The sequence below is a fragment of the Hemicordylus capensis genome, chromosome 12 (assembly GCF_027244095.1).
Source record: "Hemicordylus capensis ecotype Gifberg chromosome 12, rHemCap1.1.pri, whole genome shotgun sequence".
Taxonomy (NCBI): Eukaryota; Metazoa; Chordata; class Lepidosauria; order Squamata; family Cordylidae; genus Hemicordylus; species Hemicordylus capensis.
In genome coordinates this window covers 1,076,499-1,089,941 of record NC_069668.1, presented here as the reverse complement: position 1 = coordinate 1,089,941, position 13,443 = coordinate 1,076,499, and the positions used below count along the sequence as shown (strand labels likewise).

At 51.9% G+C, this 13,443-nt stretch overlaps 2 protein-coding genes across 9 annotated transcripts in view; one reads left to right on the top strand and one right to left on the bottom strand.

Moving 5' to 3' along the window:
• The window catches only part of LOC128336222 (ras-like protein family member 10B), a 29,095-nt gene extending 16,720 nt beyond the window's left edge, over positions 1-12,375 (top strand). For 2 of the 8 annotated variants that reach the window (XR_008311853.1, XR_008311850.1), the window contains 2 exons: positions 409-1,629; positions 11,375-12,375. The gene's annotated coding sequence lies outside the window, so the exon portion shown is untranslated. The other 6 variants (XR_008311856.1, XR_008311854.1, XR_008311851.1 and 3 more) reach the window with 6 other exon arrangements.
• LOC128336100 (GAS2-like protein 2B) lies at positions 2,381-10,974 on the bottom strand. Its single transcript, XM_053275270.1, is given in 6 exon segments — positions 2,381-4,166; positions 4,609-4,915; positions 6,162-6,258; positions 7,354-7,461; positions 8,540-8,778; positions 10,617-10,974. Coding segments are annotated over 6 exon segments (2,895 nt in total).
• Positions 12,376-13,443: the final 1,068 nt, after the last annotated feature.

Below are 13,443 nucleotides of genomic sequence, written 5' to 3'. Positions count from 1 at the left end.
CCCCCTCTGGGAGCCAGGTAGCAAGGAGACCCCCTCTAGCACACACCCCCAGGAGCCAGGTAGCGAGGAGACCCCCTCCAGCCCCCTGGGAGCCAGATAGCAGGGAGACCCCCTCCAGCCCCCTGGGAGCCAGGTAGCGAGGAGACCCCTCCAGCCCCCCCCTGGGAGCCAGGTAGTGAGGAGACCCCCTCCAGCCCCCTGGGAGCCAGGTAGTGAGGAGACCCCCTCCAGCCCCCTGGGAGCCAAGCCAACTTCTTCGCTTCCTTCTTGGCCAGGTGCTTGGCTGAGTGAGAACATGTTTGTGGAGTGGAGGAGACGCAGGGTCATCTCCCCTGCAGACTTCAGCTGGCCTGGTCTTGACCCCTCTCCCAACCACCCCACTTTTTCCTGACATATCATCGTGGACAGGAGGAGAAAAAGCAAAGCAAACAGAGAGGTTTGGCTGAATCCAAAAAGATAGTCGTTTTCCAAGAGAAATCCAGCCCATTGTCTGAATAAGTTTGGAAACGCCAAGGAAGTTTCATGAGGAAGGTAACTAAGCTAACAACTTTAATCCCTTTCCCTGTCTAAGTATTTCATGCAGAGCAAGATCCTCACTCCCCTAATAACGTTCTTTGCCACCCAAACTAGTTGCTCTGGAGTCGCCCTTCCTATGCCGTTATGAATCGTATCCTTTCCGGCTAGTATTCATGTCCAGTTCCAGAAAGACAGTTTTAATCGCCATTTTATTTTATCGGTCTAAAGTATATATGGTTATTGCACTCCTCTTATAGAGTTGCATAGCAAGCCAAAGAGCTAAGGTATTTTGCACCAAGGATCCCAAATATCACCACATCACACTTTAAAGTTAGTGTCTGAACTGGAATGGTGGATCAGATTGGTGGATCCGAAATGAAGCCTGACTGTGTAATGCACTCTTTGTCTACTGGCAGTCCTACTGAAATCTTTCTGGCTTTTTGATTAAAGTTGGGCAAATTCAAATCAATTCAGATGGATATCCACTCTGTCCACTGGTTCCAAATTGAATCGATACGAATTCGATTCAAATTCGATTCAAATTCAGATTGGTTCGTGCGAATTTTGTGCACACCCCTACTAGAAGACCTCCAACTCTCACGTTATAGAATTTGAGGGTTGAAAGGGACAGAAACCCCAGGCCTTATTGGCAGCCTTGGGGTCCCTCCGTTTCTAGCAAAGGCTACCCTGACGTTTCAAATTCAAGGGCTTCCCCTTCTCCAGATGTGGGCCTAAACATGTTAGCTCGGGGCAAACCCCTCCGGGCACCCACCGTTTCAAAGAGCGGCTGTGATTTCACGGTGCTTGTCTCACATCTCTGCTGGGATGTGTCTCGAAAGCGGGGCCCGTTTGAAAGGAGCAATTCTCTCCCCTGAGTCATCTGCTGTTTTCCTTCTGTGCAAAGCCTCTCCCCTCCTCCCCCAGAAAGAGTCAAACAGTCCCCGCTTGGCAGGGCATGCTTTCAAGAGACAATTCAGCGATTGTTCCCTGGTGCAAAGGGAAGAAGCCGCTCTGGATGGTGACGGAAGAAGGAGGACACCGGCGGAGTCAGAAGCGAGCAGATGCCAGGACCCACAGTGGGCAGAACTGCACGCCACATGGCTCTCCATACAGGTGTGTGGTTTTTAATTTTGCCTTCTCTTTTAAAAACAGACAAAATACATATGACAGTATTAAAAGCAAAGGGAAACAAAACACGCGTCGTACAATTGTATGCCAGGGGCCCGACTGCAGAACCCCTTTTCTGGAGCGGATTTAACCCTTTGGGGTGCTTAGGGTTTCAGTTCCAGTTCATTGGGGGGGCCGGGGGGGAGACACCCCCTCTGTTTGGGGGTTCAGATTAATTTCCAGCTTTGATTTTGATGCCCCTGAATGGCACCTTATTGATTTGGTGAACTCACACCGACCCACGGCTACAGACCCACACCACTAAACCCCACGTCCCCTTTTACCTGTAATTTACCTATGGCGGGATTTCTTCCTAGGAAGTTTGCTTTCACCAGCAAAGAGAAGGATCAAACAAGCATCAGCCCCTCTGGGGATGGCGTTAAGTCCGAGATTGAGCCCCACAAATTTTGGCTATCGGTGTCATCTTGAGATAGATGCTCAGATTTCTAGCAGCATCTTCACACACAGCCGCCCCCAAAGAGCTTGAAAAGAGGTGATTGCACAGTTACACTTTCCGCCTTCTCTGTGCTCTCACCCCATCTTTATCCCTGCCCCCAAACAATTCGGGGGGAATTGCCGTCATTTTTGCACAGAGGAAAGGGTCAGTCAGGGCACAATATATCCAACCTACGACCGGGCTCTAAATATTATTGTGTCTTCGTTTGTTGAGTGGTTAAACGAACAGTATCCGCACCCCTCACAGCCAAGATTCCTCATTGTCGGAACGCTCGGACGTGGCCGTTTTCTTCCCAGAATCCCCTTCTTGCGTGGAGGAAGGACTATACTCCGGAAGCGTAACCTCTTCTTCCGACCCAACATTCCCTGTGCTGATGGGTTCCGGACTCACCACGTGGGTCTGAGCCAGGCGTTTGGAGCCGTGGGCCTTCGCCTGACCTTTGGCCCACTGGGTGTGTCTGTACGCCACCGGCGTGGGGATCTTTGAAGGCCTCTTCTCCGGCCGGTTATCTCTGCGCGGCCGGATCTTGGGACGCAGCTTGAGCTTGTAAATGGACGGCACGCGCTCGGGTTTCTTCAGAGACCTCCTCGGCTTCCTCAGAGGCATCTGTGTCTCTTCTAGCGTGCGGGTACTTTCGAGAGAATTTGTCGTTTCACTCGGTGTTTCCTGAGAGGCCTCGCCATTTTTGTCGGGTTCCGTGGGCCTTTTGTTGGTCACATTAGGGGCTTTGTTATCTTCAGTAGCTGTGAATTCCTGCTCAGGTGCCTCTTCTTTTTCTGGAACCTTCTTTTCCACCGGGTCTCCGTTAGCCAGATTCGAATCCAACTGAGGCGAATGCGTCTCGGCCTCCCAACGTTCCTGATGGAGGGTTCTAGAAAGTTCTTGGATGACACTGTCATAACCCAGCCCTGCGGGGTGCCATCTTGCTTCTCTGGCGGGCACATAGACGCCACTCCGGGGAACCCCTTTGCCATAAACCAAGCCCTTTTGGGCACCCTGAAGAGAGGTCAGACTGGATGTCAACAGCTGTGGGCCATTACAACTGGGGTCCTTCTCTAGACTACAGTGTGTCCTAAAACCTCCCCACAGCTTCTCCCTGGAAAAGCTGCCGTCCTCCGAATCGGCCTCCAGTTCTTTAATGTTGGACAAAATCTCGTCCTCCAGCCTTCTGTACAGAGCCTGCTCCTCTGCTGCATTAATTGGTAAAGGCGTATAGACACGCTCCTTCTCTGCACCAAGTTCTCCGGGAGTCACTTTGCTTCCTGGGAGGTCGTATCGTCCTGGGGTGTCCTTCCTTTTATGTACCAAATCCAAACAGCCTCTCTTCAGACCTGAGGTCTCGGCACACCTGCCACTCGCTGCTTCCAAACTGACCGTCCTGTTTCTATGAGAGGCAGTGTCGTATCGGAGTACTGCTGGGCCTTTGGCCAAAGTCAGACCCCCGTTTCTGAAACAGAGCTCTCCTCGGGAGCTTTTGCTCGGGGTGGGGGGCCTGTAGGAAGTTGTCGCAGCTTTGTCTGAGGTCTTGGTGTCAGTGTCGTCTTTGTAAACCTGGCGTGTGTTTGTTACTGGGGAAGGCGCTCGCTTGATGGCGGGGTTTTGCACGCAGCTGTGCGGGGTCACCCTTTCTGGCGGCATTTCTGAGCTGTCTGTTGGAGTCCTAGGAGCCTCTTGGGAAATGGAGGGCCGGAAATATTTGGTGGGACTGGGAGAATGGCTGGGCAGCGCCCCCTTCCTTTCTTGATGGACTGCCTCCCTGCGGGCGGGTATCCCCGGCGTCCCAGGCCTCTCTGTTCTCTCTCTCGGGAAAGCCGTTGTTGGGGTCCGAGCGGGCGTCCTTCCACGCGGCAGCTCGGGGAGGACTTTCAAATGCACGCCATGATCTATGTGGGCGTTCTGCTGGGCGTTGAGCAGGACACATGGCGTCCATGGCCTCCCACTTCGTACGGGGATGGTTGGCTGGGATTCAGGCCCGTCTTCCATGGCCAGCAACCTCCGGGAAGGCGTGACTGACCGCGCTCTTACCCTGCAAGAGGAAAAGGAGCCCAAACAAGCATCCCAGCGGGACGGCACGTGATGTACGTAGAAAGCGAAGAGACTCAAAATTAGGCACCTTGGAAGCTGTCCCTGTTCAGCCCAGCCGAGCCTCCTACCACCCAGTATCTATTGCTAGCATCTTCCTTGTGTTTCTTAGGAACATAGGAAGCGGCTGTCTACTGAGTCAAACCCTTGGCCCATCTAGCTCAGGATTGCCTGCACTGACTGGCAGCAGCTCCAGAGTTTCCCCCTGCCCTACCTGGAGATGCTGCCAGATATTGAACCTGGAATCCCCAGACGTTGTGGACTACAACTCCCATCATCTCCAGTCCAAGGCCCTGCAGCTGGGGATGCTGGGAGTTGTTGTCAGCTTCATCTGGGGATCCCTGTTACGCTAGGACCAATCCGCTACCCGGATTATCTTCCGTTACCTGCCTGAAGGGTCCCTCCTGAGCCCGGGATGTTCCTGGGGACCTTCCAGGCTCTTGCGGCCATGGCCACCTCCGCTGCTTTCCGCCGGGCAGGAGGCCAGAGCCTTCTGACAGGTGCCCAGACGGTGGGGCGTGTAGGTCCTTCACTCCACCGGGGGCAGAGGACTTTGGGACCTGCTGACGATTAAGGCTGGCTGCGGCTGGTTGGGGTTGTCCGTCCTGGGGGTCAAGCGGGCGGTGATCTTGTGCTGGACGGGCGCGGCTTGAGTCCTCTGCGGACTGGCTGACGTCAGGGCTTGCTTGTGAGCTGCAGGAAAGAGGGAGGTTCTTGGCCGAGGGGGTCAGCAGTTTGCACAATGGGGGGGGACAGGGACAGCTGCAAGGGAGGCCAAGGGTCCGGAGGGGAAATGGCCAGGGACATGGGAAGCGGCCTTATCCTGAGTCAGACCCTTGGTTTGGAGTGTCTGCTCTGGCTGGCAGCAGCCTTCCAGGATTTCAGGCAGAGGTCTTCCCCCCAGGGTGCTGCCAGAGATAGAACGTGGGGCTTTCTATATGCAGAACAGATGTTCTTCCGTTCAGCTGCCTTCTACTGAGTCCGACCTTGGCCCATCTAGCTCAGGGTTGTCTACACTGACTGGCAGCAGCTCTCCCAGGTTTCAGGCAGGGGTCTTTCCCAGCCGTGCCCGGAGATGCTGCCAGGGATTCGAACCTGGGGCCTTCTGCGTGCCAAGCAGATGCTGCATTTGCACAATTCATTTCCCTGAATTTCCGTTGTATATTTCTCATATGTGGACCAGGCCTGCCCTCTTGTGGACATCAGGGGCACTACCGCAGATCGGCATCCTTTTATCTTGCAACTGCGTTTCTACCATATATTTTGATCACCTCTTCTCCCTCTTCGCAAGCATGACTGATCCCCTTAGCTAAGCAGGGTCCACTCTGTTTGCTTATGAAAGGGAGACTATAAGTGTGAGCACTGCAAGAGATTCCCCTCAGGGGATAATGGGGTCATTCTGGGAAGAGCAAAAGGTCCCAAGTTCCCTCCCTGGGATCTCCAAGATAGGGCTGAGAGAGATTCCTGCCTGCAACCTTGGAGAAGCTGCTGCCAGTCTGTGAAGACAATCCTGAGCTAGATGGACCAATGGTCTGACTCAGTATATGGCAGCTGCTTATGTTCCAAAGGGAGAAAGGGTGAAGTTCTTCCGGTCCAGAGGAGGTCTGTTGAGTCTAGGAAGCAGTCCCAGGCCTTGGGGGCAGCAAGGGTGGAGAAATTTTAGAGGAGCTAGGCAACCTAAAAGGTGCTAGAAGGCCCTCCCAGGCTGGAGGGGCAGCAAGGGAGAGGGGATCAGTCACTGGAAGGGAGCTGGAGATCTCTCAGGCTGTGAGAGCAACTCCAGGATTTCGGGATCGCCGCCCGGAAGGATGAAAGGGTTTTGTGGGAGGAGATGGCTGCAAAAATGGGACGAGAATCCGTGTCCGTCCTTTGGGGGACAGGTAAGGGGGCGGATGGAGACGCAGCCTTCCACGACAGCGGGAGGGAGAAGATGACCTACACAGTGAGGTGCAGCGGCAGGGGTCGTGCTTGTTGAGGTAGTGCTCCAGCGTGTCCCAGCTGCCGCCAACACGCACCATCACGTGGGTTCGCAGGATCTGGAGTGAGGGGGGGAGAAAGCACATGTGTGAGCGGAAGTCCCCCTTCTCCAAACCACGGGCCTCGGAGAAAACGGAGGGGGGGGGAAGCTGCCGTCTCTGTGGAACTCACTCTGGCTGGACGGAGACCCTGACCTGGTTTGACCTAGGCCTCAAGCTTTCCCTCTGAGGACTTGACCTCCTGCTCAAAAACTCTGCAGTGAAAAGCACCCTGAGAAGACAAATGACATTCTCCTGCGTTACTTAGGGAAGGAGAGAATCATTGGGGGAATGATTCCGCCCATTCCATTAAATTAAGTGCCATCAAGTCAGTGTCGACCCTTAGTGACCCCATCGATCGGTTCTCTCCAGGCTGATCGGTCTTCCGCTTGGCCTTGAAGGTCTCTCAGTGGTGCATTCATGGTCGTCCTCTTCTTCTCTTTCTTTCCACTTTCCCCAGCATTATGGACTTCTCGAGGTTGTTCCCTGGCCTTTTCTGAAACCAGCTTGAACATCCGGCATTTCCCTTTCCACGTAGGGCTCTAATCTCCGTTGGATGATCCTGAGCAGTATTTTGCTAGCAAATGAAATTAAAGATATTGTGTGCTGGTTTGCGCAATCTGTTAAGTCTCTTCTCTTTGGTATGGGTATGTAGACTGAACTCTTCCAATCTGTTGGCCACTGTCTCGTTCTCCAAATTTGCTGGCATAGTTTGGTTAGAGCTTTGACTGATTCTTCTTCTGTTGCCTGCCATATTTCTGCAGCGATTCCATCCATTCCTGTAGCCTTCCGACTCGGTAACAACCGGAATGCTGATCTAACTCCATCTTCCCGTACTAGAGGTTCTTGCAAGTTGGGGATATCTTCTAGGGTATCTTGGATGTTGATGTCGCTGCTCTACAGATTTTCAGCATTGCATTATAAATGCTTTGGAGAATATTCTTTCCCTACTTCCTGATGTCAATCTCTTGGTCGCAAGTTGTGTGACCAAGAGAGACCCACATCAGGGTGGGGCCCTGTGATGTGGGCCTGGCTTGACCCTCAAGATGAGATGGAACAGAGCAGGCAGCTCCTAATAGGGGGGGTCAAGAAAAGGCTCCCAATTTATAGACTCACCCTGACAAATATAAGGGTGTTGGAATCGCCCACGCGGTACTTCCCCTCCGAAACTTTCATCATGGAGAACTGGACCGGGCAGGTGCAGCAGCTTACCAAATGCTGGACCTAGATCCCGGAAGAGAAAAAGAAATGAAAAAGTGGGAGCTGTCACTCAGAGAGATGTTTGCTGACTTGCTCATCTTAGTTAATTCAATTGATTGCATTTGCATATTAATCAAGATGCAGTTGGAATACAAACCATGCCCTTCCTTTGTATGGTAGGAGTCATTGCTGCAGGAGAGGCATGCCCTCCATAGCACAGCTGCAGCTGCTGTTGGACGACAATTCCCATAATCCCAGATTATTGACACTTTGGGCATTCCCCAAAGAGGCATTCCAATGTATGGAAGGGGAATGCCTCTTATAAGTGGAAGGATGCACTTATAAGTGGAAGGAGACAAGGCAGGCACTGCCTTGGGAGAGGCATCCCCTCTGTATGAAAAGAGAATGCCTCTTTTAAGAGCAAGGATGCACGAGTGTATGACAATGGTATTGTCTTTCATACGGGGGAGAGGTATTCCCCTGGATGAAAGAGAAGGTACATGGATCTTTTAAGATGGGCACACTTCTTAGGAGAGGCATTCCCACTTGTGTGGGAAAGAAAATGGAATGCCTCTTTTCTAAGATCTTGCTACCACACAAGGGCATATCATCTGAAAATGAAACAAACTTCTTCTTTTTTAGGACTACATCATAGTAGCATAGGAAGCTGCCTTCCACCGAGTCAGACCTTTGGTCCATCTAGCTCAGTATTGTCTACCCAGACAGGCAGCGGCTTCTTCAAGGCTGCAGGCAGGAGTCTCTCTCAGCGCTACCTGGAGATGCTGCCAGGGAGGGAACTTGGGACCTTCTGCGTGCAAGCAGTCAGGTGCTTTTCCCGGAGCAGATTCCCCATCCCCTCAGGGGAATATCTGACAGTGCTCACGCATGTAGCCTGCCATTCAAATGTAAACCAGGGCAGACCCTGCTTAGCAGAGGGGACAAGTCATGCTGGCTACCACAAGACCAGCTCCCCCTAACTGTTTAGTGGACCAACACTGACAGCAAGGATCCTTTGGGCATCCTGGCTCTGTGGTGTAAGCTGTAGCCCCACCCTGAAAGATGCAGCCTCACTGCCCACCCACCCACCCCCGGCCCGCCTTACTATCTGGTCCAGGTTCTTGAATCCGCCGGCTTTCCTCTGGTGCTTGGGGAGAGGCGTCTCCTTCCGCGGCAAGTCCAGCTCCGCCCGGATCTCCTCCTCAATCTCCTCCTCCATCTGGATTAGGGTGGGGGCGCTCATGCCGAAGCGGGAGGCCCGGCGAGCCACCTCCAGGAGGCACAGGACAAAGTTCTTCTCGTTCTTCCGCAGGACCAGGTCTTCCGTCTCGAACATCAGGACTTCTTGAGAGGAACACAGGCAGCTGCCACCTCCCGAGTCTGACCTTGGTCCGCCCAGCTCAGGATTGTCAACCCTGACTGGCAGCAGCCCTCCAAGGTTACAGGCCGGGGTCTCTCCCAGCCCTACCGTCAGAGCCCACCTTTGGGGTTCCTCCGAGCCCGACGAGGAGGGTGCCCAAGAGTCACGGGGCGGGGGGAGGATTGGAGGGACACTAGCACCTGCAAAGGCCCCGGAACCCCCCTCAGAGCAACCCCCAGAAGAAGACCCTCTTCCAGGAGACCCCCCCAAGTGACCTCCCAGTACCAACCAGCCCCTCTGAAGAAACCCTTTGCTCTCCAGGTTCCCCTCCTCCAGTCCTCCAGGCCCAGTCAAGACCAGGGGTGTGTCCACAGGCCCCCCGGACCCCAACATGGCCTTCCCGCCATCTCCAGGGACAGTAGGGTTGCCATCTCTTGGCTTTCCAAATCCAGCTGCCGAATTTGCAGATGATGTCCATGGGCTGGGAAATCATTTCTGGGCCGAAGAGTGACGGCACGGTTTGCTCCGTCACTCCCCTTCTACGAGGGCTGGAGCTTAGCTTTCTTCTTTTTTTTAATATAAGCTGAAACTGGGGCAAAATTAAGAAATTGGGGCAAGATGCTTAAGATCCAGGTGGAATCCGGAATTTCGGTGGACATGGCGACTCTAGGCCAGTGGCGCACTTACCCCCGGGGGGCCCAAGCCCAGGGCCTCCACACCCCCTGGGCCCCCCAAATCCTCTTTAGTCTGCCCTGGGTGGTGTGGTCGCTGGCGGCCCGCAACTCCGCCAGGCGGCCGGGTGGGACTGTGACCTGTGCCGGGTGCTTTAGAGAGAGGGGTGTGTGTGAGGTGGGAATAGGTTCAGGTGCGTGTTGACCTGTTTCTGCAAATGCCTGTCTGCATAAATCGACCTGTTTTATATTCTTACCTTCATGTGGGTTCAGTTGCTGTTTGTGCCCTCCAGAGCCCAGGGGTTAAAAATGCGGTGTGTGTCATAGGAACATGGGATGCTGCCATATACTGAGTCAGACCCTTGGTCCATCTTGCTCAGTATTGTCTACCCAGACTGGCAGCAGCTTCTCCAAGGATGCAGGCAGGAGTCTCTCTCTCACCCCTTTCTTGGAGATGCTGCCAGGGAGGGAACTTGGGACCTAGATGCTCTTCCCAGAGAGGCCCCATTATCCCCTGAGGGGAATCTCTTACAGGGCTCACACCTGTTGTCTCCCCTTCAAATGCAAACCATGGCAGACCCTGCTTAACTAAGGGGACACGTCATGCTTGTGACCACAAGACCAGTGTCGTGATATATGTGTATGTGTGTATTTGTGTGTGTGTAAGCAGGCCTGCTTAACCTAGCCCTCCCCCCAGCTGTTTTTGGACTACAACTCCCATCATCCCCAGCCACAGTGGCCAATAGCCAGGGGTTATGGGAATTGTAGGCCAACATCTGCAGAGGGTTGAAGCTGAGGAGATGCTGCCCAAGATTGAACCTGGGACCTCCTGGCCCCACTCCCAAGAGCGCGGGGACACAGGGAGCTGCCTCATACTGAGTCAGGCCCTTGGTCCCTCTAGCTCAGCATGGCCAACACTGACTGGCAGCAGCTCCCCGAGGTGTCAGGCAGGATTCTTTGCCCGGGCTCCTTCCCCCCAAGGAGTGAGTCTGGGACCTTCTGCATGCCAAGCAGATGCTTTAAGGAAGGCAATATCTTACTCACATGTAAGCCTCCCCACCACCCAAATGCGAGCCAGGACAGGCCCTTCTTAGCCAAGGGGACACTTCAGGCTCACTGCCGCGAGACCAGCGCCCCGCCCTTTGACATACCTTTAATGTCCATTTCCTTCCGGCACCACTGGATGAAGTTGGAGACGTTGTCCCTGGCTTGGAACGTCCCCGCCTGGGCCAGCTCGTTGCAGGCCTCGGCCCGCGCGGGGAGCTGGACCCTGTGGGCCCGACTGGGGTACGCCTGTCCGAAATCTCTGGCCACCTGGGTGATGTGGTTGGCATGGTGGCAAAGCGAGACGCCCGTCTGCAGGGCCTCCAAGAAGGAGCCCACGTCCACGTCCCACGCGTAGTGGTCTTTGAGCCACTCAGCCAGATCTTCCTTCATGGCGTAGAGGTACTGCTCGCTCGACTTGTAGGGGCGGATGCTCTTCATGGGAGCCTCCGGAATCCCAGACATGGCCCTGGAAGGGAAGTTTGGAACAAAACATAACAGATGTATATTTATCTCTAGGTTTCAAAGGAAGCAAGGCTAACGGGGCATCGTGGTAGCTACCAGGTCGCATCTGCAAGAAGCTAAACCAGAAACTCCACATCTGAGCCCTGGGATTTGTCTGTGATCTGTCTCAATGTTTCCCCCCTAATCACATCAGAGAAGGGTTTCCCTTTTTCTTTTTTAAATGTTGGTTACAACAATAAACATATTACTTACTTCTGTCTTTTCCCAGGTTATTTGGTGCTAGAATTTGGGAGGTGTTCTGAAATTCATGTCCCTCTTCCTTTTGGGTAGATAGTATAACCTATATTTAACCCATCTTTTAAAGGGGGTCGTCCTAAACTCGGGGTTGTCTTCTTTTCAGGTAAATGCGGGTGCATTGGTCTTCCTTCGTCGTCTTATTCGCCATCGGCTCCTGCACAACTTGTGTGTTTGAACTCTCAAAAGGTGCAATCGGAGAATCTAATAGGGAGACAGGAGCTGAGCCCAAGAGATCTTCTCAAGAACCTCTTTTGTTCTGGACCGCTTTGCAAGAATGGGTCCCTCCAACTCCGTTGCTTCTGGGACGACTGCCGAGAATCCACCCTTGCTCTCATCCATGAACTTCTGGATGCTTCATCAGAAGCCCTTGGACCATGAGATGAGCTTCAGACCTCTTCCCATTTTACGCACACCTCAAGGAAGTCTCAAGGCTTCTGATAAAAGATCTAGAAAAACAGGGGATCTCCAAACAAGATCTGGCAAATGTTTTGTTGTGTTTCCTCTTCTAACTTTGGCTCCCTTCTCCTTGGAGACAGGCGCACACTACAAAACACTCCCTTTTCACCCTGCTGGATCGGATGTCGCTTCACTTCTTTCCGCAATGTTGATCAGCATTGATCAGAATGAGATCCCGCCTATGCAGAACTGCCCTGTTCTTTGGAAACACGGGAGAACGATGACTGGCATATATTATTTTGTCAACAGTGAAGGAACATAAAAAGCTGCTGTCTGCTGAGTCAGACCCTTGGTTCGTCTACTCTGACTGGCAGCAACTCTTCAGGGCTTTAGGCAGGAATTTCCCCCAGGCTTACCTGGAGATAGGGGAGGGACGGGCCTTCTCTGTGGGAATGCACTCCCAGCCAAAATAAGAGCCTCTCCATCTCTGAAAGTTTGTGGTGGTGGGTTTTTGTGTGTGTTGTTGTTGGTTTGTTTGGAAAGGACTATTAAGATGCATTTATTCATCTAGGCTTTTAATTAGACATCATTTATTTTTAAAATGGTTTTAATCTTTCTTTTAATCTGTGTTGTTTTTATTGTAAAACTACCAGAGATGTGAGTTTTTTGGAGTGGTGTAAAAATAGGCGAAGTAAATATTTATTTACTTGTTTGTTTATTTTATTTCCATTCCTGCCTAAAATGGCTCAGGGCAGTTTTTGGACTACATTGTTCCTTTGACCCATTGACCCATTGTTCCTTTGACCCATTGACCCCTCGATCTTTCTTGTACCTTTCGGTCAGGGCCCATTTCTGACCAGTCACAGCAGGAGCCTGACTGGTCAAACACACTGGGTTCTCCAGCTCCACCGGTCAAGGCAAAAACCTGACCTGTCAAACCCACTGGGTTCTCCGGCGTGACCAGTCAAGGTAAAAGCATGACCAGTCAAACACATTGGGTGAGATTAGACACTAGACAACTCTAGTCTACCTCCACTTTGTTGTAGTGTTTACATGTATAGAGGTACCTTATTCTTAGTGTTCAGATATAGATACTCACATACATATGTAGACACTAAGAATAAAATGTGTCTATATACACAAACACACTATTAGACTCTGTCTGAATGCTAGCATTGTGTCTGCATACTTAGTGTCTACGTCAACAGTGTATACTCGAACAAATAAACAGTCGACTAAAAACCTCAAGCATATTAGTAATCCAATGTTTATTTGTTTATTTGTTTGTTTATTCATATATTTGTTAAATTTATACCCTGCCCAAACTTATGGCTCTGAGCAGCTAACAACAATTAAAACACATAAAAAGTTAAAACAGTTAAACATTTTACACATATAAAAGTCTAAATACAATACAATAATTTAAAAACCATATAATATAATGAACAAACAGTATTTTTAAATTAAAAACCTGAGAAGGCTTGGGTTAAAAAAAAAGCATTTATTTTTTTAAAAATCAATGGATCCAATTTGTAAACTGCCCCAAGCTTTTGTCTCTGAGCAGTGAACAGCATAAAACAAATCCACACGGAAAACAAAAGCCTTCGACCAATTTAGACCCACCATCAGATTGCAAGGCTTGAGTGAAGAGAGAAGGTGCCATGTGCTTTGGAAAGGCGGTCAGAGATGGGGAGGCCACATTCCACCGTCTGGGGGTAGCAACCGAGAAGGTGCACCCCTGTGTTGCCACTAGAAGATCCGCTGGAGATGGACCGA